Source organism: Ctenocephalides felis, unplaced genomic scaffold, assembly GCF_003426905.1.
Source record: "Ctenocephalides felis isolate EL2017-DRISC unplaced genomic scaffold, ASM342690v1 CF-g0.4_SCAFFOLD_01170, whole genome shotgun sequence".
NCBI lineage: Eukaryota > Metazoa > Arthropoda > Insecta > Siphonaptera > Pulicidae > Ctenocephalides > Ctenocephalides felis.
Window position 1 is genome coordinate 36,612,186 of NW_020537324.1, and position 27,244 is coordinate 36,639,429.

Sequence of the window (27,244 nt, forward strand, 5' to 3'; positions counted from 1 at the left end):
ATGGAGGAAGGTATGATTTCTTTAAAGATAGTATCCATAGTATCACAATCATTAAAACTAGTAGCGAAGTAGTCAAGTAGTACATCGTGCCTTAAAGCAAATTGTTGGGACAGGAATACCGTAATTAAAAATTTTTGATAGCTTTAATTTTTTTTAAATTAGGAAAGAATTAATTTTTGAAAGTTTTGAAATGTTTGAGTGTTTGATATTTTTGAAACAATTTGAAAATTCTGACTTTTCAGAATTTCAGATTTCATTCACAGAGCTTTCGATTCCTATTGATGAGGAGACGTGCTGATTAGTTTTTGGCAAAAGTCGGTCCAGCCGTTTCGGAGATATAAACCAAAAGGTGCAGAAAATCGAAATTAACCCTTTTCACTCGGATGCCGCGGCTCAAAAATTTATATAGATATCAGAATTAGCGAGTAGAAAAGGTTAAATTTTTCAGTAAACAGAGCATCCGATTTGAATCATTCATAAACTATTTTGCTTTTGCGGACAATGTAAAGAAACGATTAGTTTTTAAGCAAAGCAAAAAAAAATTTAATACTGAAAATGATATGGATTTTAATTTTTTTTTCTAGATGGAATTCTAAAGTTTACTTATGTATTTCAAATCTTATATATAAAAATGAATTGCAAAATGTGTTGGTAAGCGCATAACTTAACAACGCCTTGACCAATTTGGCCAATTCTTTTTTTAAAATGATTGTTGAAGTCCAAGAATAGTTCTTACGTCGAGAAAAAATCGAATAATTGCCGCGGAAATCCTAAAAACAGTCCTTTTCTTTTTCTCATATAAACGTTTTCTAACTAAACCGTAGAATCAATTTGAGCTTTATTGCTATTAAAGTTCATATTAAATTACTAGCACTCACTGTATCTTGACAAGAGCCTGAAATAATATCTAATATTATTGATTACGGCTTGCTTATAAATAAATAAATAAATGAATAAATATACTCTTTCTAAACGTTATTCGGATTTTGATAAATCTTCCTGAAGTTTGTTAAGGAAATTTTTTAGGATGTATGTGATTATAAAGTACTGGGATGTATGTGCAATATTGTAGAAATAAATGGAAAAAAACGACATGTCATTGTTTGCATTGAAAATAAATGAAAACTATCATCTGCCAAAAATTTCAATATATTTATGAACCTAGACAATATTAGAATATGTATAATAAATGTATGATTATGAATAAGAGAAATGAAATGTCTACAATATTATTGCCGAAAAGCAGCAGAGATGTGCCAGAAATTAAAATAATATAAAATACATTATATGTGTGGCAGATTGAATTATACACATATGAACAAATATGGCAATTTAATTCACTTAAAATATGAAATTAAGTATTAATCAGCCTACCTTTAATGCGATGCATTCGAAAAATACGAGCGCACGCCTTAGGAGGCACCAACACAAGATTCGGATATGAAATTTTCAATATGGGTTTTTCTTCAATATATAATTTCTTTGCATCTTTTACTAATCTTTCCACAATATTTTTAAAATTCATAAAAAATTCACTTTAGAACAACAAATGGGAAAGTAGAGATGAATACATACAATTCGGCCCACACGATATCGATTAGGAGAAGTTTAAGATACAAATTTAGATTCCTTAAATAATTAAAAATTAAATTAATTTAATCCAAAATGAAGAACCAGTGTTATGTTATGGTTATAGTTATGTTATACCGTTTAAAAGACTTCAATTTCCAATATAGTTTGGGAATTGAGACTCATCATTTTATTTAAAGCAGTTCTACATTTAATATCGCTCATATTATAAATGTATATGCATTTCGGCGTGAAGAGTAATTTAAAAAACAATAATTATTATTTTTAGGTAAACTGTAAATATTAGTATATGATATTAAAAAATTGTAGACATGGCTACAGGACAACGTCTGTCGGGTCATCTAGTAAATAATATAAACTTTGAAATTCAATTATAAGCTCTTACATTTTGTTTATAAAATAAGAATAATGAAAGTTACAGTATTTATAATAATCTATTTCAAAACATTTATTGTCTTCGAATATTTTATTACGGTATGGGAAGCTCCAGCAATTTGCCTCAAGGCAAAATGCCATGCACCACTAGTTTGCTATTTTTTTTAACAAATACCATCTGCTCCTGTTTACTTTTTATGGGGCAAATACACCCAATGTCGCACTGTTATTTATGATGGGTTTTCCGAACTTAAAGTTACATTATTTACCCAATGCCAAATACAAATTTTATGAGCACCTTTATATAAAGATTTAACCGCAATTTTCACCAGCAGGGTTGTAATAACTATTAATTCAATTTATCTCTTACATAGAGATTAAACAAACTTTCTGTTGAATATAAAGTAAGACTAACAATGCATATCATAAAACAATTACACTACATAGAAAACATAGACCTTTTTACCCGCGGGCCCTTGAGCCCAGCTCTACCCTAACTTCAATTAGTTTTATTTATATTTATATTAAGTTTTTAATTGTGCCGTATCTATATATAATATAATTAAATGTGTGTCTAATAAGAAACTAAAGAAAATGTCTTCAAAAAATTAAGAAAATTGTTAGAAGAAATCAAAAACCCTTAGAAAAAATTTAAGCTCTTTCATTAACTTTGAAAAATCTCAATTTAAAAACAAAACGTTCACTGACAGAGATCGAGATGATGTGATATAATTAATATAATAATTCTTACGAAATTTGTGGTAAGAGGTTTAAAATTTAGTTTTGTTTTCTTTAACTTCCCGTAGGGTAAGTTATAGTAATCGCAAAAAAATCGAAAATGAAAATTTTTGCATTTCTCGACGTTTCAAAGGTTTCTGAATATTTTGGCATACCTTAGAAAAAATGGATGTATGTGTGTGTGTGTGTTGTGTGTGTGTGTGTGTGTGTGCGTGTGTGTATGTATGTGCGGATACAAATTTTCGTCGACGATTTCGGGAACACCGATCAACCGATTTGATTAATTCAAAAAACATTCGATTCGTATTGATAAGGAGACGTGCTGATTAGTTTTTGGCGAAGTCAGGTCTAGCCGTTCCGAAGATACGGGGCAAAAAGTGCCGAAAACGGTAACTCAGTTTTTAAGAGAACGGAGCGTCCGATTTTAATAATTCAAAAAACGTTTTACTTGTATTGACAAGGTGAATTACTGATCAAATTTTCATGAAGGCAGGTCTAGCGGTTTCGGAGATCTAACAAAAAAAGTAAAAAAAAATGCTATTTGGCGGTCAAAAATGATCATTAGACATATGCACATCAAATTTTCAGATATTTTATAGAGATTTTAACAATAAGTATAAATTTTGTTTATTTTCCTATGGGTTCCGTATCAATGTTTACCCGTTAGACAGCGACGCCGCGCTTAAACGCTTTATATTTTGTCTCTATGCAATTAAAGCAGTGCGATTGCTTTGAAAAACAAGTTCAGATCTTCCAAAATATGTCAAAATAAAGAAAACATTTTTTTTCAAAAAAAAAAAAAAATTAAAAAAAATTTTTTTTTAAAAAAATTTTTAAAAAAAATTTTTTTTTTCAAAAAAAAGTAATTTTTTGTCCATTTTATAGTTTCTCAAAAATCTTATTTTTTCGAAGTAAATTTTTTTCAAAAATGTTAATCGTTTTTAAAAATAATAATATTTGGTACGGGAAGTTCCAGCAATTTGCCTTAAGGCACGATGCCCTAATTGCCTTAAGACAGAATTCCACTTACAGCTAGTTTTGGTTTACATTCCTATGGGTTCCGTACCAATGTTTACGCGTTAGACGTCGACGCGGAGCTTACGCGGTTTGATATTTCGTCTTTATGCAGTTAAAGCAGTACGACTGCTTTGAAAAAAAGTTTAGATCTTTCAAAATATGTCAAAATAAAGAAAACATTTTTTTCCAAAAAAAAAAATAAAAAAAAAAATTAAAAAAATTTTTTTTTTTCAAAAAAAAGTAATTTTTTGTCTAATTGTTTGTCAAAAATCTTATTTTTTTGAAGTAAGTTTTTTTCAAAAATGCTAATCGTTTTTAAAAAAATAATTTTTGGTACGGGAAGTTCCAGCAATTTGCCTTAAGGCACGATGCCTTAATTGCCTTAAGACAGAATTCCACTTACAGCTAGTTTTAATTTTATCTTAAAAATCGAGGTGGCCAACCCGCAGCACTTGGTTTCAATCAAAATATGCATAAACGGACCCGAGAATAAACAGTTTCCCAAAATTTCACGCTAATTACTAAAATAATTATTACGTTATATAGACTTGTAGTAAGATGGTATAAATTCAGGGCTATATGTATTTTTAAAGAAGAAATGACTGAAAAAATAAAAAAAGTTTTCAGAAATCTTATCCTTACCACTTGATTTTAATCAAAGTATGTAAAAACCTGTCCGGCATAACATTTTTCTAAATTTTCACGGAGATTGTTGCATGGTTTATAAAAATGATGTACTTACAATTAATTAATTAATAATTTTTACAAAATAGGGGTTTATAGTGGGAGGTTGAGAATTTTGGGTTACATGTGAAAATAAACATTAAAAAAATGTCATAACCATATCCACAAAATTTGTCACAACCGTACTCAGCGCAGACTTTTGAAGACAAATGATCTATATGACCGAGCTAAATTTTCTACGAGAATACTAATTGCTGGTAATAAACTACTAACTCTTAAAATAACAGACAATCTATCTGTATCTAGTGGTGCATGGCATCGTGCTTTAAGGCTATAACTTCTCGTACTGAAAATTAAAACATTTAACTAGTGTAGCGCATGGCATCGTGCCTTAAGGCAATTTGCTGGAACTTTCCGTACCGTAATTAAACATTCAAAGAATGAAAATGATCAGTCAACAAAAATGTCTATTAATAAATATTATAAAACCTAGAATTTTCATTATTTGTTTCTTGTGAGTCACAATAGAAAATAAACTCCTAATATACATGACCATTATTAAACCAATATGGTCCTACAGTCTACAACTATGGGGTGCGGCCAGTAAATCGAACATAACTATTCTACAAAGGTTCAAATAAAATTTCGAAAGAAATCGTGAACGTCCCAAAATATGTTCCCAAGTGGTTGATACATCAAGATTTCAGAATTCCAACTATAGAAGAAGAAATTAGTCATTATTGCTCCAGATACAAAGCTTGTCTAAGTCGTCATCCAAACCATTTAGCGTATAACCTGCTCAAGCCTTTACCGCCAAAGCGTCTCCAAAAGAAAATCTGTAATGATTTACTACAACATATCACATAATATCTAAGAAGACTGCAACACGGCGCTTACGCGTTTCGATATTTCGTCTCTAAAACAGCTATGCAACGACATGCTCACGCACAACGTTATGAGCGGATGTCTATCATCTAATAAAAATTTCTGTACTTTTGCTCTGTATCTTCGAAAAGGCTGGACCTGTCTATACCAAAAACTAATCAGTACGTCCACATCAATGCGCATCGAATGTTTTTTGCATCATTCAAATCGGCCGATTTGTTCTCTCAGAACCAGCCATTTTTTCACCATCTTACCACAAGTCTATATTATGTAATAATTATTTTAGTAATTACATCATTTTTATAAACCATACATTCAATCAGCGTGGAAATGTTGGAAACAGTTAGGTATATTCCCTAACCCTAAATTATATTAAGGTTGGTTTTTGTATATTTTGATTAAAACAAATTGCTGCGGGTTGCATAGCTGTTTTAGAGACGATATATCGAAACCCATAAGCGCAGTGTCGCAGTCTAAGGGATAAACATTGGCATGGAACTCATAAAAATGTAAACAAAATTTGTTATTAAAATGTCTTTAAAACATCTGATAATTTGATATGCATATGTCGAATGATCATTTTTGACCGTCAAATTACTTTTTTTTATTGAATCTCCAAAACTGCTAGTCTTCCCAAAAATCAGTTCTCATTTCATCAATGCAAATAAAATGTTTCTTTGATAATTTTATTTTAATATTTTTAAAAATCTTGAAATCTAATTTTTATTTACAAAGGCTTGTGTTTAATCGAGTTTTATATTAGTAAAAAAGTCAATTTTATGTAAGCAAATTATACGACTTTATTAAAATATTTACAGTAAATGATCTGTATTAATATTTTTTCAGAATATGTTAATGGAAGCCATCTGGTAAATTCACAGTTAATTCAAGATTTGAAACGCAAAGTACTAAAATGTTTGGAGATGGATCGAGCATTGAATGCGTCTCAAACAAGTATTGAATTTTAAATAAGTATTCTTTTATACTTAACTTTTATACTTTCTTTATACTTTTATTATTAAATTCGATTATCTTGCAAAGATTATCTTTTAGCGAATCTTTCTACCCATAAGTTCAATTAAATTATCAAATCATAATTATATCTGGTACTTCTAGTTATCGTTAGCTTTAACTGAAACAATTTTTTCTATTAGAAATAATTTGATTCAATTAAAATTAATTGACATAATGAAATATATTTTAAAATGTATTTTAGATATATCAATTATTTTTAGTTATTGAATAGATTTTCCTTTTTATGCACTTTTTATAGTTTCATCGTTTATATAATCATTATATAGTTCTTTTTCATATTATATCCTTATGATTTTTTTAAGTGAGATTATCTATTTGAGAATTGTTCAGTTACAATTTAAAAAGTTATGTAAAAAAGTAAAAAAAAAATCTAAAATTAAAAATGAAAGACAAAAAAATTATTAGGTATATTGAATGACAACATTTACTGATTTTCATTTCATTTCCAGATACGTTCTGCCCTACCACTTTCGACGGATATTTATGCTGGTTAAGAAGCGCACCAGGAACGCGAAGTTTTCAAAATTGTCCAGACACCGTTTTAGGTTTCGATCCACTGAGAAGGGCTTATAAAGAGTATGTTCATTTTATTATTATTGTATGTTGCATTTTCCAATTGCTTCAACATATAAATATAATTGGTACTTAAATATTTATTAGTACTTAATTTATTGAAACTTCCACAAAGATTATGTTTGAAATAATATTATTGTTATAGTTTTATGTTCGTTTTTATTTCTTATTATTTTACAAAATCGTCTTTTTTCTATGTGTGTTTATACTAGGCACCAAATCGAATGATACGAAATTATAACTATTAATTAATTAGTAAATTATAAATTTATATTCTTTTCATTACTTCGCTCGCATTGGCTAACTCCTATTATACATAAAATTTTGTAATGGTTTGTGCTTGTCTATCAAAAATATTTTATAATAAGTAAATTATATTAGGTTCTAATAGCAATTACTAGCACAAAAGACAATTTTTTAAGCATAAATCTGCATAAGCAAAAAATACGTCAAAATTTCAAATCATATCTTGAAAGAATGAACTGTAATATTATACACCTAATAATTGAAAAAAACCTCACCTGACCTGAGACATCGGATATGCTTGAAAATTTATTTAAGTCAACGATCATAGTCAATAGATTCGCGGATGCGAAAGATGGATGCAGGATTAGCTTGGCGAGCAAGCTCGAGTTTTGTTTATTTTAATTGATCATTTTTAACTAAACTTAAAATTTTCGTAAATTTAACTACTTCAAGTAGTAACAAAAACGAATTTTAACGTTTTAAAATCAATAATTCACTTTTTCTCCAACTTTAACTAAACTTTTTACTATACTATTCGTCTCCTTATCCCTGTCGTTTTTTTTTTTTATTATTTTATTGGCTTTATAAACTGGTACAATAGCCATATACTAAATTACATAATATCTACACTATCTCTTAAAGTCTAGTCTTACATATATATCATTGTTTTATGTATATTGCATTTATAATTTTATATTATTAGATTTGATGTAAATATAAAGAGCTCCATATAATCTTGTATCTGTCAGCACTGTTATAAAATTAATTGGAAGGGAGATTTTTTGTTTGATTATTTCCTCCCATAGTTTTTGTCTGCCCTTTTCCCAACGTTTACACTCCATGATGATGTGCTCTGCATCCGCCCTAGTCGCTCCACCCAAGCAGTAGCAACTAGGATCGATATCGATCCCAATTCTGCTTAGGCAGAACGGAGCGTAAGAATGATTTAGTCTTAATCTACACAATGTTGCGTAAAACGGCCGACACTCCTTAAATCCGTCATACCATGGTTTGACTGGAATTTTTCCTTGTATCATACCATAAAATTTACCTTTAATTCTAATAGATAACTGGAAATCCAATTGCCAAATGTTCCGTATGTTTGCCACCACAATCATCCTATAACTGCCCCTCTATTATATCTTCATCCTTTACAATTTTTCGCCAAAATATTTTATAATTTCTATCTTCTTCGAAGAGTACTAACTAACTAGGTCTTAACAACTATCTAACTAGGTCTTAACATAGATCGAAAAGTACTAACTAACTAGGTCTTAAAATCTAATTTTGCAACAGAATATAAATTATCTTAAAGAGTTTGGCTTAGAAGGTGAAAACCGTGATTGTTCAATGACGTTTTTGCTAGTGAATAAATTAGATTCAGAAACCAAAATAGAACTCAATACATTTTGATAACAAAAGAAAATGCCAACTATGTCGGAATTATTTATTTTTTTAGAAAATCGTTGTATGGCTAGATAGACTCCAACCGTTAGAGCTTCAATAAGCTCTGTTAGATAATTACGGCGAAAATTGAATGATCTAATCTAGTATGAGATGTTGAATAGTATTACTTAGAACACAAAAATATCACTCTAACTATACCGTATCAATAAATAATTTATTGGAATATCTGTCTAATGCACTCTTCTACTGATTACATAAAAACTCCATCATGAATATGATAAAAATATATTAGTTTTGAAATGGCATAATGATCTAAAAATTATTTATTTTTATCTACAAGATTTTCTGTCGATGTTATTGCAGTTGCTTAGAAAATGGAACATGGTTTACCCATCCGGACACGGGATTGGAATGGTCAAATTATTCAAATTGCGTCGATATGGAAGACTTAAGGGTGAGGTTAAGATAGTAAATCACTAACTTAATTTATTAAACTAATGATTGAGTTTCAAATAAAACTCACCCCAAGTAATTTAATTTAGATATAATATTCTTCTTCATTTTAATAGCAAACTTGTTTAATTCATTTGAAAATTTTATTAAAAAAATTTATTTCTGATTTAGTGGTTCTCGTATATACTTAGGGGGAAGTCCCCGAGTACCGGACACCTGAGGTTATTTATAAATAAATTTAAAAATATTTTACAATAAATATTTAGTTAGATAACAAAGTTAGAAACCAAACTAAAAAAACAAAAAAGCAATCTTTGCTTAAAAATAATTAATTATTTCAATCAAACTTTAGTAACAAAAAATATGATTTTACTAAGTGGCACCTAGTACCGGACATTTCAAAATAACCAGTATTGAACACATATGTAACCATCTCCACACTCTGTAATGTCTGCACATGTGTGCTTGACAAATATTCTTAGATATTGCAAAAAAATCACTAATTATCCACCCTTTTGGCTGGGCCACACCGATGCATTCATCGTGAGATTTTCATTCTTTGACTAGTAAATACGAAAAATGTGGATATGTAGTGACCATTAGCACTCATACAGAACGAAATTAAATAATTAGAATTACGTCAATTCTCGCAAGCGATATCAATATGTTTACTGACGACTTAGTGTCCAATGCTAAGGGACAGGCATTCTCGTTCATTTGGTGGTACCTACTAAAATTGTTTAAAATATCTAATAATATTCTACCATTTTACTTGATTCTTTACCAACAATCAAGTACTAATTTTATCTTTGAACGCCACTCAAATATAATTGCATAAATACATTAGAATTACTTCCATTGATATTTAGGTGCCGCCGTGATTTTGCGCCTAAAACAACAAAGGGTTGCTCCCGCCGTGGTCGTGTGGGTCACACGTGAGTGTTGGCGCATGATCCTGTACCTGCGTCCTCCCCGCGCCCCTTTCACTTGTATGTTGGAATAAAAAAAATTATACTCGCTTAAATAATACGTGTTAAATAGAGTGTCCGGCGTTAGGTGCCGTCCGACGTTAAGTGACTCCCCCTTCTATTATGCAATCTACTATTTTATTATGATATATTAACATGTGATATTATTGTATCAAATATATGCTATTGTCATGTTTACTTGTAAATGCTAGTATATTGGTGCCTAAAAATATCAATCAATGATCAATGATTTTTTTTATTCGTCAAATATACTAAAATATTTAAACTAATTACTTTCATGTTTCATTCTATAGTTCATCATAGTGATTTAAATAAATTAATACAGTTTACAATTTATCATTTTCTGTACAACAATTATTATTAAAGTATTTTTATTTTTGATCATTTGCACTAGTTGATTGTATTCTAAATTTAATTATTTGATGTTTTCTATTTATTTTAATATAAAAAGTGATTTATTACATTTTTACATTAGTGATTATTGAAATAAACTATAATATTTCATTACAGTTCCGTAATATAGTCAATAATATCTACTTCACTGGATATTGCATATCGCTAGTTACATTAGCGATATCACTTAGCATATTTTTATCACATAGGTGAGTATATTTTAGTACTTATATGTTATATTATACATATATTGTCTTACTCAATAAGTCCATATGATAACCAAGATGAACCCATTTTTTGGCAAAATTCGTTTTTTAATTTAATATAGATTTCTTCGAGAACAATATACCGAAACGATTTTTATAGTACGATTTGTACTTTGCCACAAAATTCTATTCAATCGGCAAAAAAATCTTCACGGCAATTTTGAGATCTTATAACAGGATATTGTCACTGGCAAACAAATCTAGAAAATATAGTAGGTGGGAAAGCAATTCAAAGCCCAATTCATGTCTTTTTGCCACTGTTTTCACGGATTTTTGACTTGGTGCGTTGTCCTGATGAAGCAGCACGGTTGCCTTTCTCAAATGATTTCCAATTTTGATCTTCAAATGCTTTAATATCGTTTCATAATAGTCACTGTTGATGGTTTGATCTTTCTCAAGATAGTTGATGAAGATCATTTCTTGAATCTCAAAAAACTGACGCCATAACTATGCCAGCTGATCGTTTGTATTTTTTCTCTTTATCGTATTTAGTCGACTCGGCCGACTGTCTATTTGACTCCGGAGTGCAGTGGTAAAGTCAGGTTACATCAATAGTAACATATTGATAAGAAAACTCAATTTTATTTCGATAAAACAGCTCCAAATACTCTTACAAAACATCAACTTATAATACTTTTGGTCAATTGTGAGTTCGCGCAGCGCCCATGTAGCGCAGAGCTTTTTCCTATCCAAAAATTCGTGAACGATATATCCAATACGCTCTATTGATATCTTTAGGGTGTCAGCTATCTCAGGCAATTTCACTTTTAGGTTTTACAAAACGAATCGATGAACTTTTTTATGTTTTCTGGTGTAACCACAATTGGCTTTCTGGAGCGTTCACCATCGTCTATTGTATGAATAAATGACTATTGTATATATAATAGATACGGGTAACTCATTCCGGCGTTATCACTCCGATACAACTCCTCCCTCATAGTGAAATCCGAGTGGAGTTGTTTCACAGGATTTCTCATATCCGACTACCCTAAACTGGTACTAAATCTGTTAACATGTGCAGATATTCGCTTGAGATTTTTTACTAGTACAAAGATTTGGGTCAAAAGAAGTAATATTTTTTTGGTCTCACATCCAGTTTTAGGTCTTTCCAGCTCTATATTATGTATACCAGTGATACCCAAAGCGGATTCTGGGGGGCGGTGATGGGCTTTGGTGTATTTAGGGGTCGATGCTTAGTTGTAAGGGGCGTTTAAAGCGCAAAACTAAGAAAATATTATAATATTAATATTATATATAAATAAATAATTAAAATTAACACTGAATTATATAAAGTTAATATTTTAGTTAAAGTTATTCAAACATATCTGCATAGGTGTATTAGTAAATACACCCGTTTTAAAGCTGTGCGCCGCCAATTCTTGTTTCGCAAAAGATTTAATGAAAAGAATGGTTCATACGTTTCTTTGTGTGTCGATAATTTGTGTAACTTTTCAAAAGCGTGTAACTTTACCAAATTTTGTTACCAAATTTGTAAATTTACCAAAAAGAGATTCTTTAAGAGATTTTTTGTAAGAGATTCTGTAAGATTGGCGGATATATGATCACTATTTGTCGTGCTATTAATTATATTTCTTTGATATCTATCCGTAACTGTTCACTCGAATGCCGCGTTTTGTAAAATAGATTTATCGGTATAATTCTTTTGTTACCTAAAATTTCAAAAATCGTAATCAACACCTGTCAACACCTATCAAATATCTACTTTAGGAAGATTTGGTTCAGAAATTTGGATTTGCTGCGGTAGTAGACTCGATATTTTCGTAAGTACGAAGGCATTTATATTTTTTGCGAATGTACCATCTTCATTAAATATTTATAAATTTGTAAAATTATTCGATTTCGTTGAAATTCCAACAACACCGTGGAGCTTAAGGCTCGTGGATTGAGATTTAACGCGTAATTTTTGGAATAGCGATTTTGATATTGTATTAATTTCCGAGTCTAAATCCAATTATGCTTGAAAATTTACCGTAGGTACGAGCGCACCCCCCGTCATTTCTTTTCCCTCACATTAAAATTATAATCGAAATACATCGATTGGCTTCTAAATTTTTAAAATCTGTTTATGCGTTTTTAAGCAAACATCGTTGAAAGTTCTAATTTTGACAAACGCCATAAAAACGATATCAATTTTTGCAAACTTTAACAAATTTTCAAAATTTAACGACTTGTTATAGGACCGTAAATATTTTAGTATGATCTATAAGACTGTGGTATCTACCGTCAAAAAAAAAACATAAAAACTGTCTAAAAAATTACTACTACTTATTAATTACTACTACTTATATTAATAAAAATATTTTATTACAAGAAAACGGCCCGGCCGATCATTACCAAAAACTAATCAGGTCGATTCCCAACCAATATGTTTCGAACAGTTTTTGAATTTTCAAAATCGATTCAGAATTGCGGGCTAAAACGTGGACGAAATTTTTTTCACTTTTCTGCGATTTACAAAGAAACGGCTCGGCCGATCGTCGAACAAAACTGAGAAACGTCGAGATACATCGAATGGCTTTTAAATTTTTGAAATCGGTCCAGCCATTTTTGAGAAAACGACGATTTACGGCAAAAAATCTTAACACACACACACATACTGCTTTCTAATTGTTGGTCTCATTCGATTCAGAATGGCTTGAAACGTCGAGAGAACATAAAATTAGCGAATCGGATTTTTTGATGAAAAACAAACTTCTCCTTCGGAAAGTTTGTGAGGGGGGCGCTGAGTAACATTTTTCTGGAGAGGGTGCGGTTGATGAAATAAGTTTGGGAATCACTGCTGTATACTATAATGTTTGTCCGTATATGAGCTCTTTGAATGGTATACAACCAGCTAAAATATTTAGTATTATATTATAACTTTTACATAATTATGATTTTATTATTGTGTAATATTGTGTAAAAGTAATAGTATGCTAATCAAACTACGTGATGTATAATTAATTCTCGAAAAGGAAATAATAAAAGAATGTGAGATATTTTTTTGTGAAAAATAGTATACACAAATATTTGTTCTTATTTCATATATAAGGTTTACTGCATTATTTGCATATAAAAATAAACATATTCAAAGAATTCTATACTTTCTCTTCAAAAATAATTACAAAATTGATTTTGATTTCCAAGTTTTTTGTCAATATGAGATTTGTATGCATATTGAAATGCATAAAATAGTAATTATTTTAATAAAATGAACAAAAATGTTTTAACTATTTGTAAATCATTTCCAAAGTCTTGATAAATCCATAGATATGTTAACAACAGACTAGAGAACACATTTGGGTCAAGTATCATGTTTCAAAGTTGTCGGAGTTGTTAAGTGAATATAACTTCTCTCTGAAGCGGAGTCAAATCCTAACCGATCCGGTTTCGGATATGATAAGCCCATCACTAATATATAATTCAAATCCCTAATTACATGTCCTGATAAAAATTTATGAACTTTAAAGGTTACTACATTGTACTCGCATATGGATTCACGTACATCTATTTCTTTCGATATTATTATCAAATTTACTATGGATATTGTGGTACTTGTTGGTGGTTCCTGATCCATTAGTCATCCGAGGAAATCCGGCATGGTGCATCTGGTTACACTTAGGAATTAATTTAACGACGGTATCAGCCCATTTATGGATGTTTTGTGAAGGAGCTCATCTTTACTTAGTTTTAGTTGTGGTAAGATGAATTTTTAAAACCATATTAATCGACCAAAATTTAAAGTTTTTTTTTTGAATATGTTCTCATTTCGTACGATTCTTACGATTTTATATTTAGATATTAAATTTTTGAAAAAAGCAAACAAGATTTGGAATGTTGCAGTTCTAAGTTGCGCGATTAAGTAAGCATGATCATTAACAATTTTTTTTAAAATTTTATGATTATATTTTTAATCTTTAAATACACGTATCATTCCTAAAATCTGGGACCTTTACATCCATTACAATCAATTTTTGATAAAGTATATCAATATGATGTACAGATGTATATTGTAAAGCTAAACAAAAAATCGGTATCAAAATCTTTCTATTTCAAAAACGTATCCTAACAAAATATAATACAGTTTATAAGAATTTTAATCAATATTTTATGAATAATAATTTTTTTTTCTGCAGGTATTCCTTAAAGAAAAAGTAACAATTAGATGTTTTCTATTCATTGGTTGGGCTTTACCAGTTATTCTCATCATATTATATGGAAGTGTCAGATATTTTCAAAGGCCCGATAATGAAAAGTAAGTAAATTAAATCCTGAAATAACCAAGCCCAATCCCTTCTCCCGACTGAAAGTTTTACTCAAAAATTTTTTAACAATCAATTGCAGAACATAACATATAAAAACAGTTATTGAATTTTCAAAATCGGTTCAAAATTCTTTACAAAAACGGGAACGAAGTATTTTGCACTTTTTTGTTGATTCTAAAGAAGAGGCTCGGCCGTTTGTTTCGAAAAACTAAACAATGCAAGTTGTGACAATATTGACTCACATCAAAAAAGCGCTACTCATTTAATCAACCTTGATTAATTTTTTAAAATTATTTGACTTGTAGTAGGGCCGTAATATTTAGTATGTTTTCTAAGATTTTGATCTTGATTTATAAAAATCGACTTAGTTACGAAGTAACGGCCAGGCCAATCCATACCAAAAATTAATCAATACGATACCCAACCAATATCTTCCGAACAGTTTTTGAATATTTACGATCGATTCAGGGTTTTTAGTTAAACAAAAAAAATCGTTTTTCTGCTAGTTTAAAAAAAAGGATTTCGATCGTCGCGCAAAGATGCCAAACGCAAATCCCTGTCGAATTACATTGAAATGAGGTGAAAACTGACACTCAAGTTTTTTTCAAATTTGGTCGCGATCGATTCAAAATGACGAAGTATCGAGAAAAGATAAAGTTAGCGAATCGAAAAACAGAAACTACTACTTAAGAAATAGTAAATGCATATTTTACGTAACTTGTTTGCAGTACTTTGTCTAATTGGCTCGGTTAACAATTCATCAATTCGAAATATTTAAAATGTATGGGTATAGCCTTGATTAGAAATTATCATACCCCCGGAATCGCTGGTTAATCGTAAACAATGGACTGTGTTTTGAAAAATAAAACGTCTTCTTCTTTGAAATGGTAAGTTGTTGTTGAAGTGTAAGTTATAGTAATCGCAAAAAATCAACAATGAAAATTTTTAATATCTTTACGTTTTAAAGGTTTCTGAACATTTTGGCATGCCATAGAAAGAATGGATGTATGTGTGTGTATGTGTATAAATATTGTCGACGATTTCGGGAACACGGTTCAATCGATTTTAATTATTCAAAAAACATTTTACTTGTATTGACAAGATAAAGAATTGATCAAATTTTCCTGATAGCAGGTCTAGCGGTTTCACAGATCTAGTGAAAAAAGTAAAAAAATGCCATTTTGCGGTCAAAAATGATTATTAGACATATGCACATCAAATTATCAGATATTTTATAGAGATTTTAACAATAAGTATAAATTTTGTTTACATTCCTATGAGTTCTGTACCAACGTTTATCCATTAGAAGACAACGCGGCGCTTACGCGCTTCTATATTTCGTCTCTATGCAGTTAAAGCAGTACATACCAAAATATTTCAAAATAAAGAAAACTTTTTTTTTCAAAAATCTTTTTTTTTATCAATAAATTTCTGTCAAAAATTTATAGTTTCTCGAAAATCTATTTCTTTCGAAGTAATTTTTTTTTCAAAAATGTTAATCTTTTTTTAAAAAAAAATTTTTGGTACGGGAAGTTCCAGCAATTTGCTTTAAGGCACGATGCCATGCGCGCTACTAGTTACCTGTTTTTTGGAACAGCAATCAAAATCTAATAGTTCTATTAGCTTTGTGCTAATTTTGACCTAATATTAGTCTGTTTTGCAGATGGGAACCCAATCAGTTGTCACTTCTCTGTACAATATATCAGTATTACAATTTTTGTAATAGAACCATTATTTTTATTGGTGTTGCAATGTCGGGTGAGAGCTATTTTTACCGGTTGTATCCAAGTAAAAATCGTTGTCACTGCAGCCTGACAATAGGCTGCTCGAAGTGGGTATCGAACCCGGGACCTTTGAAACAAGTCTCGTCGCTCTTAACCGCCTACCTATGAGCGAACCCTTCTTTGAAATACTGAACACTCTAATAAAAAAAACTTGATCGCATAATTGCTTCAATGAATTTTTTAGTGTGTTTAACTTGTTAATGTCGTCGTTCAATTTTATGGATTGATTTCAAACATTGTCTAAAATAATCAGGTTCGTACATAATTGTTGTTTACGTAAAATATCTTTCACATTTCTACGCAAGAATTTTGCATTATGAAAAATCCATTTACCATTTGCAAATTACCCGTGCGATTTCATCACTGACAAGTACACTCTTGAGAGGCATATTTATGAAAGGTTATGGCTATCAAGGAAAAATAGAAATATAATGGCTTTACCTTGGTGTCCGAGAAATGCATCTATATACTTGCTGAAATTGGTACTACGGTTCTAGAATCCGTAACTTGAAGAAAACTCTCAATGGTAATTGAGAATTCCGCTAAAAGAAGTATTGATACGATGTGGCCTTGATTAGAAATAATGAGACCCCAGGAATCGCTGGTTAATTTTGAACAAAGGACTATATTTTAAAAAATAAAACAATCACTTCTTTGAAATAATAAATTTCTTCTTTAAAAAAATAAAACACAATGTCAATTTAATAGAAGAAAAACAATTTAAAGAAACTATCATTATTAGAATCACTTAGTCAATAAGCAACTAAACTAATAAAAAAATACGCAATACCGAACCGAATTGAAACACCGAAGTTGATCACCGAAACCGAACCGTAAAGGAAACTAGGATGGATGGAAAAGAAAAGACCGAAAGAAGGTTGACTTCGATTTAAAACGAAAAGATGACTGAATGGGACTGAAATAGACTGACCTCATATCAATGCAAGGGTCAAAAGTTTTTTGGAAGGAAAGAGACAGGTAGCCTGGATTAGAAAGAAATTGTTCTGTTTACATATTGCAAACCCAAGGTGGCGACTATATTAATAACGATACGATAAGATATAAGAATACTCAGTTTGAGTTTTATGCAAATTTATTGACATAATATTTTGGAAATAACTTAAAACAAAAATTATATCAACAAAATTTCTATCAAGACTAATTATTAACTTACTGTAAGGTAAGTTATAGTAACGGGTCAAAAATCAAAAATGTAAATGTTAGCATTTCTTCACGTTTTGAAAGCTTCTGAACAATTTTTCGTCCACGTTTTCGGGCGCACGGATCAATCGATTTGAATTGTTCAAAAAACATTCGATTCCTATTGATAGGGAGATAGATTTTTGGCAGAGGCAGGTCCAGCCGTTACGCAGATACAAAGCTGAGAGTGCAGAAAATAAAAATCGAGTTTTCAATAGAACGGAAGATCCGATTTGAATGTTTTGAAAAAAATCTATTTGTAATGATTAGGAGAAGTGGTGACTAGTTTTTGGTAAAGGCTGGTCTAGTCGTTTTGGAGATACCGAGCAAAATGTGCAAAAAATGGCAGTTTTTGAGAGAACTAAGCATCCGATTTGAATCATTCAAAATACTTTCTGCGTGTGTTGACGAAACGATTGCTTAATATTTCATTATCTCTGTATCAACAAGGCTAGTATAACATAATAAGATATGGCAGCGGTGCGATTCGAATCCACGCCTCCGAAGAGACTGGTACCTGAAACCAGCGCCTTAGACCGCTCGGCTATGGTTGTACCCATGTCCTTAATACGTGATTAAGTCTGTATCAACTAGGCTTGCACAAAATAACCATTTATGGCAGCGGTGGGATTCGAACCCACGCCTCCGAAGAGACTGGTACCTGAAACCAGCGCCTTAGACCGCTCGGCCACGCTACCTATGGTTACATTAGTGTCCTTAATACGTGATTAGATCTGTATCAACTAGGCTTGCACAAAATAACCATTTATGGCAGCGGTGGGATTCGAACCAACGCCTCCGAAGAGACTGGTACCTAAAACCAGCGCCTTAGACCGCTCGGCCGCAATACCTATGGTTGTACCCATGTCCTTAATACGTGATTAGATCTGTATCAACTAGGCTTGCACAAAATAACCATTTATGGCAGCGGTGGGATTCGAACCAACGCCTCCGAAGAGACTGGTACCTGAAACCAGCGCCTTAGACCGCTCGGCCGCAATACCTATGGTTGTACCCATGTCCTTAATACGTGATTAGATCTGTATCAACTAGGCTTGCACAAAATAACCATTTATGGCAGCGGTGGGATTCGAACCAACGCCTCCGAAGAGACTGGTACCTGAAACCAGCGCCTTAGACCGCTCGGCCGCAATACCTATGGTTGTACCCATGTCCTTAATACGTGATTAGATCTGTATCAACTAGGATTGCACAAAATAACCATTTATGGCAGCGGTGGGATTCGAACCAACGCCTCCGAAGAGACTGGTACCTGAAACCAGCGCCTTAGACCGCTCGGCCGCAATACCTATGGTTGTACCCATGTCCTTAATACGTGATTAGATCTGTATCAACTTGGCTTGCACAAAATAACCATTTATGGCAGCGGTGGGATTCGAACCAACGCCTCCGAAGAGACTGGTACCTGAAACCAGCGCCTTAGACCGCTCGGCCGCAATACCTATGGTTGTACCCATGTCCTTAATACGTGATTAGATCTGTATCAACTAGGCTTGCACAAAATAACCATTTATGGCAGCGGTGGGATTCGAACCAACGCCTCCGAAGAGACTGGTACCTGAAACCAGCGCCTTAGACCGCTCGGCCGCAATACCTATGGTTGTACCCATGTCCTTAATACGTGATTAGATCTGTATCAACTAGGCTTGCACAAAATAACCATTTATGGCAGCGGTGGGATTCGAACCAACGCCTCCGAAGAGACTGGTACCTGAAACCAGCGCCTTAGACCGCTCGGCCGCAATACCTATGGTTGTACCCATGTCCTTAATACGTGATTAGATCTGTATCAACTAGGCTTGCACAAAATAACCATTTATGGCAGCGGTGGATTCGAACCAACGCCTCCGAAGAGACTGGTACCTGAAACCAGCGCCTTAGACCGCTCGGCCGCAATACCTATGGTTGTACCCATGTCCTTAATACGTGATTAGATCTGTATCAACTAGGCTTGCACAAAATAACCATTTATGGCAGCGGTGGGATTCGAACCCACGCCTCCGAAGAGACTGGTACCTGAAACCAGCGCCTTAGACAGCTCGGCCACGCTACCCATGGTTGTATCAGTGTTCTTAATACGTGATTAAATCTGTATCAACTAGGCTTGCACAAAATAACCATTTATGGCAGCGGTGGGATTCGAACCCACGCCTCCGAAGAGACTGGTACCTGAAACCAGCGCCTTAGACCACTCGGCCACGCTACCTATGGTTGTATTAGTGTCCTTAATACGTGATTAAATCTGTATCAACTAGACTTGCACAAAATAACCATTAATGGCACCGGTGGGATTCGAACCCACGCCTCCGAAGAGACTGATGCCTAAAACCACAGCCTTAGACCGCTCGGCCAAGCTACCTCTGAATACACAACTTTATCTAATAAAAATTACATCTGCCACATCTAGTCGTATACAAAGTAGTACATAATAAAATTGATTATATCTGCCACATTTAGACTTGCACAAATCAATACATAAGTAGTGGGGTGGGTGGCATCGTGCCCTTAGGCAAATTGCTGGAACTTCCCGTACCGTAACGAAATGTTCGAGGAATATTGAATGTTTTCAAATATATTAATATAAATATTAATATATAACATTGTCAACATTGTCTAATATTTATAAGAATTATATAAACTGCGGAGCTGAAATTATTTGTTCAAAGTATATAAGAACTATAGTCAGAATTAAAAATAAAATCTGAATTATTTTCGATAAACAAAAAATTAAAAAAAAAAAAAAAAAAAAAAAGAAAAAAAAAATGAAACAAATTTTTTTTTTCCAAAATCAATTATTTTGTTAAGACAAGCAGAAAGTTCTTTGAATCAATTGAATCGGACGCTTAGTTCTCTCAAAAACTGCCATTTTTTGTACATTTAGCTCTGTATCTCTGAAATGGCTGGGCCTGCCTTTGCGAAAAACTAATAACCCCTTCTCCCAATCATTACTGTTTTTTAGATCATTCAAATCGGATGCTCCGTTCACTCAAAAACTCGATTTCTATTTTCTGCATTTTTTGCTCCTTATCTCCGTAACTGCTGGACCTGCCTTTGCCAAAAACTAATCAGCACATCTCCTTATCAATAGGAATCGAATGTTTTTTAAACCTTTCAAATCGGTTGATCCGTACGCCCGAGAACGTGGGCGAAAATTTGTATCCACACATACGTACATACACACACACACACACATCCATTTTTTCTGAAGTATGCTAAAATGTTCAGAAACCTTCAAAACGTCGAGAAATGTAAAAAATTTCAATTCCGATTTTCGGCCCATTACAATAACTTACCCTACGGGAAGTTAATAAATTTTGCACAAATAACCATTTATCAACTAAGTTGGTATAACATAATACGATATAGCAGCGGCGGATTTAGAATCCACGCCTCCGAAGAGACTGGTGCCTAATACCAGCTCCTTAGATCGCTGGAATTTTCAAGAAAAAATTTGTTTTGAATATCGAAAATAATTCGGATTTGAATTTAAATTCTGGCTAAAAAGTTCTGAAGCTTAGTTATATATTTGAAATAAATAATTTTAACTTTATAATTCTTATAAATATTAGACAATGTCCTTCATTTTAAATTTGATTAATTAAGTTTTGTTTATTTACTTTTCTGTAAACATACATAAGTTACAGTATTTATAATCTATTTGAAACATCTAATTTTTCTCGAATATTTCATTACGGTACGGGAAGTTCCAGTAATTTGCCTTAAGGCACGATGCCGCCGTGCACCACTAGTTTATTTAGTGACTATTCGCATATAGCTTTGCGAATATAAATGCATATATGCTCGTCAAATAGTTCAGTAAATTAAATAATAATGATAATAATCAAATAATAATATACATTTAATATGCCCAAATACCCAAATATTCATTATGACATATTAAATATATATTTTCTTATAGCTGCTGGATTGATGATAGCGTAACGATGTGGTTTCTTACATTACCTGTCTGCTTAGCACTTTTAGTCTCTGCAGGTAATAATAAATTAACAAATTGTAATTTACAAGATTTTATATCATGATTCATATATTTTTATTACAGTCTTTCTGGTGTGCGTAGTGCGAGTTCTGTTAAAAAAGCTGAATCCATCCTCAAACCAAACTCCGCCTCTAGTTTTGAGAAAAGCTACCAGAGCTACAATAATTTTGGTATTCATTTTATATACAGATATTTTTATACATAAGTGTCGATTATATTATATTATATCTTTATACCACGCAAAACGAATTTATGTTATCGTTAATATTATATTTTGTAATAAACACTAAAGAAATATCGATTGAAACTATTGCCCAATATAAATAAACATTCTAAAATATGTTATATTGTGTATTTAAAACTTTTGAAATCTTTATCTGTTCTTCAAAATTTGATTTATCCCTCTCGGATGTAATGCAACTATGCCAATGCTTTTTCCAATTTTCAAAACATTTTCATACTTGTCTTCCGAAATGGCTATTAGTTTCTTCTTCGATACGGCCTTTATGTCTTCAATCAAGTCAAAACGATATCCACCCAATGGTCTTTTGAGTTTAGAAAATAGCCAGAAGTCACATGATGCTAAATCAGAAGAATACGAAGGTTCCGAGGCGATATTGGTTGAATATTGTGCAGTACCCGATGGTGCATTGTCGTAGAAACAATTTTAAAAATAGTGTTGACTGATCCATAAAATGCCAACAATTTCAGCAAACTCTCTAGTAGTCAATCGACGATTTTGCAGCACCAATTCTTTGATTTCGTTGATCGAACGCGCTCTCGACCTTCTTTGAACTATTTTATGCCAATCAAAAACATTTGTTCTTGAAATTGACTTTTTACCAAAGGCCTTCAGCAACTCATTTTAAGCGTTTCGGCTGCTGCTGAGATTTCATTTCACGCACAAAAATTAATATTATTTCTTTGTTGAATAATTTCAGACATTATATAACTCGAAGAACAACTTTTCTTTGTTTGCAAACAGAAGCATAACTACTACACTATTGAACCAATTGACGTAAGCTTAAAAATAAACATTTGTGTGAATCGATGAACCTGAAATATTTAAATTGAAAAATCCTACATATATTTATACACATTATTATAATTAACAAAGAAAGAAAAAAATTACTCGACATTAATTCAAAAATTTCATCTTAATCTCAGTTTTCTATGAAATTTAAGATAATGTAAACACTAAAATGTTTCCATGGAGTTTTTTATTGATCTAAAAATGTTGGGTATTCATTTTGAAATTGGGCATTATTCATTAAAAATCATACTTTATTAGGAATTCTATCTTCATCCATGGCAAGTCTTGATGTAGCTTTGTTCATAAACGATTTTTTTCTGAGATTTTTTTATACTATTTAATTTTTGCTGTTACTGATTACTGAATTTAATTTGATGTACCAAAGAAATAGAGTTAAAGAGATAGCATTTTTAATAATAATGTAACTTTTCTTATTCCATAATAATAGTTGTGATTTTAACTTCCTCACCATTTTATATAATATTTATTATATTATTTTATTTAATACTATGCAATTTTATTACGTTTACTGGTTTACAATTTTATTACGGCTTTAATTTATTACGATAAATACTTATATCAAGAAATTTATATAGTCTAGCCATGTTTTCTATACACTATGCAGTTATTATTTTCATCGATGTAAAAGTAATTTTAATTTCTTAATTAAATTGTATCGTGAATCGCATGCAGAAAGAAATTATTAAATTGCAAATCCTGATGTTTTCAGATTCCACTATTTGGATTGCAGCATTTACTCATTCCATTCAGACCAAATACTGGAACGTTTGCAGAAGTGATTTATCAAATAGTTTCGTCTGTATTATTAAGCTCACAGGTTTGTTATAACACATATATATGCATTTCTTCAATTCAATTTCAGTTTAAAAACATGTGTTTCATTGTATATTGTGAATTGCAATGTGTTGGTGATATATGTTTTTTACCCAAAAGTTATTATAATTAACTTCCCGTATGGTAAGTTATAGCAATCGCAAAAAAATCGAAAATATTTTTTTTTATATATCTTTACGTTTCAGAGGTTTCTGAACATTTTGGCATATCTTAGAAAAAATAGATGTATGATGTGTGTGGGTATGTGTGTATGTGTGTATGTGCGCGGATACAAATCTTCGTCGATGATTTCGGGAACACGGTTCAACCGATTTCAATTATTCAAAAAACATTTGGTAACAGCCCAGTAAACACGCGATGTGATCTTCTATAATATCGACATCGTTATTATAATGCGGTTATCGAATCTACGCCACAAGAGGATTTTAAACTTGCGTGCGCTTGTGTGTGTTACAATACACGCAAAGCTCGCATTGAGTTGTCTCACGAGACATAAACACGCGCTGTCGGGGGTAATGACATCGTTGAATTTCATGTGAGATACATGTCGTGCGCTGGTGTGTGTTAGCACACATGCAAAGCATAATCAATGACGTCACACGGCGTGAAGCAAACGCGTCGTGCGCTGCGTTGTGTGCGTTGTGTGCTGGTGTGTGTGACCATACAAAGAAAGCTTTACATCAGCGCGCCGTGGCCACTGGTGGAACCGACTGTTTCTTTGACGAAAGCTAATCTAACCGCGTACAAAATGGCGCAAAATGTCACGAATTTATCATGCATCAAGTTATATTTTCTTTAGTATAATAATTACATTCGTTTAGTTAAGCAACTTGTTTATGATAATTGTAGAAAAGTGTAGAAAAATGACACCGTAAGTATATCATATATTATTTATATAGATATGTAATTACTTCACGATTTTGAATTCCATTTAGTGCATTATATCCTGGGATGAAGAAACGTTATTTTATGTCGATTTCTTTAGATGACAAAGGAGGTAACCAAATAGCATATCTTACAAAATCTGAGGACAATAATAAGGATCGTTTAGCAAGGTTAAAATAATTATTTTACTAAATTAAGACATTAACATATCCATGTGTTCGACATAACCTCACTTCTTAAATCTCTTAAATTAGTCGGTTGAGAAGCGGATCGAGAATGATTGTTTGAATATGTAAGTCACTACAAATATAATAGCTATACAAATATATATAAACAGCAAACACGTATGCCATGTTCATATTTATTTCAGAAGTCGTACAAAATTGGAATGAAACGATGAACAATATACAGATCTTTAGACAGGCTCAAATAATGTATGTTTAGGAGCAAATTGAAGATAATGGAGATTTATCTTCTTAATATGTAAGTTGATTCATATATAGTTGCTGTATATATATTATTTGGTAACAAATACATTATATTTATAATTGTTTTAGAAAACCTCTAAAATTGGGAACAGTATGTCATATATGCATGAACTTGATTGATGTATTGATGTATAATGAACTGAAGATAGAATGAATTCAATCAGGTTAAAAAAAATGTATGTGCAAAAGCGACTCGAAGACGATTTAGATTTGTCTCCTGAATATGTAAGTTGCTACACATATGGAGTGGTATATATATTATTAGATTCAATAAAACACATTATGTTTCAAATTGTTTTAGAAAACTTCCAAGAAGTACATCATATATGAATATCCTGTATCCTCGCATTTGATGTATTGAACTGGCGATAGAATGAAATCAGTCAGTGTTAAAAATGTATATGTAAAAGCGACTTTAAGATGATGGAGATTTGTACACTGAACATGTAGGTAGCTACACATATGGTAGCTGTATATATATATTATATTATATACAGTAAATCACATTATGTTTGAATTTGTTTTAGAAAACTTCCAAAATTTGGGGCAGTATGTCATATGTGCATAATCTGTATCCTGGCATTTGATGCAATGAACTGGCGATAGAATGAAATAATGAAAAATAGGCAGGCTCTTTGATGTATAAGGAAGTGGCGATAGAATACTTATGCAACACTTCACACTTCACGCCCCAAAAATAGAATTACGTTCATTAGATATACAACAATTTTCATTAAATATACTGTTATTAATATGTTAAGATTGAATAATTTGTAAATAGTTTTATAGTATAGTTCATGTTAAAATTTTATAATTTCTAAACTACAATTCTAATTTGTAATATTTAAATATTGTAAAATTTCTTATTATTCACGTAAATAAATGCTTATTCGTACAGAAAAGAATATTAATTGCATTACGTCATCACTTTCAGGTGCTATTACGTCATAACTGAGTCGCCATTTTGTATGACGTCATGACCGAATCGTTTTCATTCGCCAATGACGTCATGACTGGGGTTAACGCCTTACGTCAGACGGTCTTATCATAATAAACAAACATATGTGGGTCAACGTCGATTTTCATGTATCACGAACGCCACGTGCGCCAGAGACCGAACCTCGATAGTCGTTCGATAGTTACATAAATTTGCGGCCGTATCCATGAAATATCGACGAAAATGAATATGGGGACCGCATGTCACACGACCTAAATAAAATATTGCCACGATGTTGTGACCATATCGCATGTTTACTGGGAGTTGATTACTGTTGATAACCGCTAGACTTGCCTTCCCTAAAATGTTATCAGTCTTCGTTTTGTCAATACAAGTAAATTGTTTTTTGAATAATGATACTAAATTACCATTTGTATCACTTTTTGCCCTAAGCCTTCAAAACGGCTGACCTGCAATTATCAAAAAGTAATCAGCACGTCTACCGGTTAATACAAATCGAATGTTTTTTTGAATTATTCAAATCGGCTGAATGCACACACACACACACACAGATACAACTATCGTGTTTAAGCTGTGCCAAAATTTTCAGAAACCTTCGAAACGTAATGAAGATATAAAAATTTTCATTCTCGTTTTTTTTGTGCGATTGCTATAACTTACCCAACGAGAAGTTAATAAACTTATTGAAAAACCTAGAACAAACTTGGCCTAATTTATTTTATGCTACTTGATATGCAGAAAAAATTACAAAACAATATTTTGCTTATTCATATTATTACACTACTGCTCTATTCAATTTTTATTATATTGTTTTCTTCATATCAAAATATAAGTTAATAATTTATTTTTTATGTTTTAGGGAATATGCGTTTCATGCTTGTTCTGCTTTCTCAACCAGGAAGTTCATCAGGCGTTGAAAGGAACTTTCAGAAAATTTTATCATCAAAATATTTTTAACAGAGAATCAATAACAATTCTAGAAACAATGCAAGTTATGCCAAATGTACAAAGTGATGTAAATAATTAATTGGTTTTATTTTATTAAATTGCTATTAATAACCACAATAATATGAAGAAGTTCACATTTATGAAATTAAAATGTATTAA

General features: G+C 31.7%; 1 protein-coding gene, 1 long non-coding RNA gene and 3 other non-coding genes across 5 annotated transcripts; 2 read left to right on the forward strand and 3 right to left on the reverse strand.

The window, feature by feature from the left end:
* Positions 1-27,164, forward strand: LOC113367171 (calcitonin gene-related peptide type 1 receptor-like). The gene is made up of 11 exons (XM_026608800.1): positions 1-10; positions 6,136-6,243; positions 6,774-6,900; positions 8,914-9,004; positions 10,503-10,594; positions 14,122-14,350; positions 14,788-14,906; positions 21,841-21,914; positions 21,982-22,088; positions 23,682-23,789; positions 26,997-27,164. Exons 1-11 carry the CDS (start codon positions 1-3, stop codon positions 27,162-27,164), a joined length of 1,233 nt encoding a protein of 410 aa, XP_026464585.1.
* Positions 18,517-18,598, reverse strand: Trnal-cag. The gene has a single exon. It is a non-coding gene; the product is annotated as a tRNA-Leu (tRNA).
* On the reverse strand, positions 19,893-19,974 carry Trnal-cag. The gene has a single exon. It is a non-coding gene; the product is annotated as a tRNA-Leu (tRNA).
* Trnal-cag lies at positions 20,046-20,127 on the reverse strand. Its single transcript has one exon. It is a non-coding gene; the product is annotated as a tRNA-Leu (tRNA).
* Positions 24,184-25,747, forward strand: LOC113366634. Its single transcript, XR_003366285.1, has 6 exons — positions 24,184-24,677; positions 24,742-24,983; positions 25,062-25,174; positions 25,249-25,404; positions 25,481-25,625; positions 25,707-25,747. It is a non-coding gene; the product is annotated as an uncharacterized LOC113366634 (long non-coding RNA).
* Positions 27,165-27,244: the final 80 nt, after the last annotated feature.

Coding starts and splice junctions, on each gene's coding strand:
- LOC113367171 (XM_026608800.1), top strand. Junction 6,244..6,773: donor ATTGAATGCGTCTCAAACAA/GTATTGAATTTT, acceptor TTTCATTTCCAG/ATACGTTCTGCCCTACCACT. Junction 14,351..14,787: donor TTTACTTAGTTTTAGTTGTG/GTAAGATGAATT, acceptor TTTTTTCTGCAG/GTATTCCTTAAAGAAAAAGT.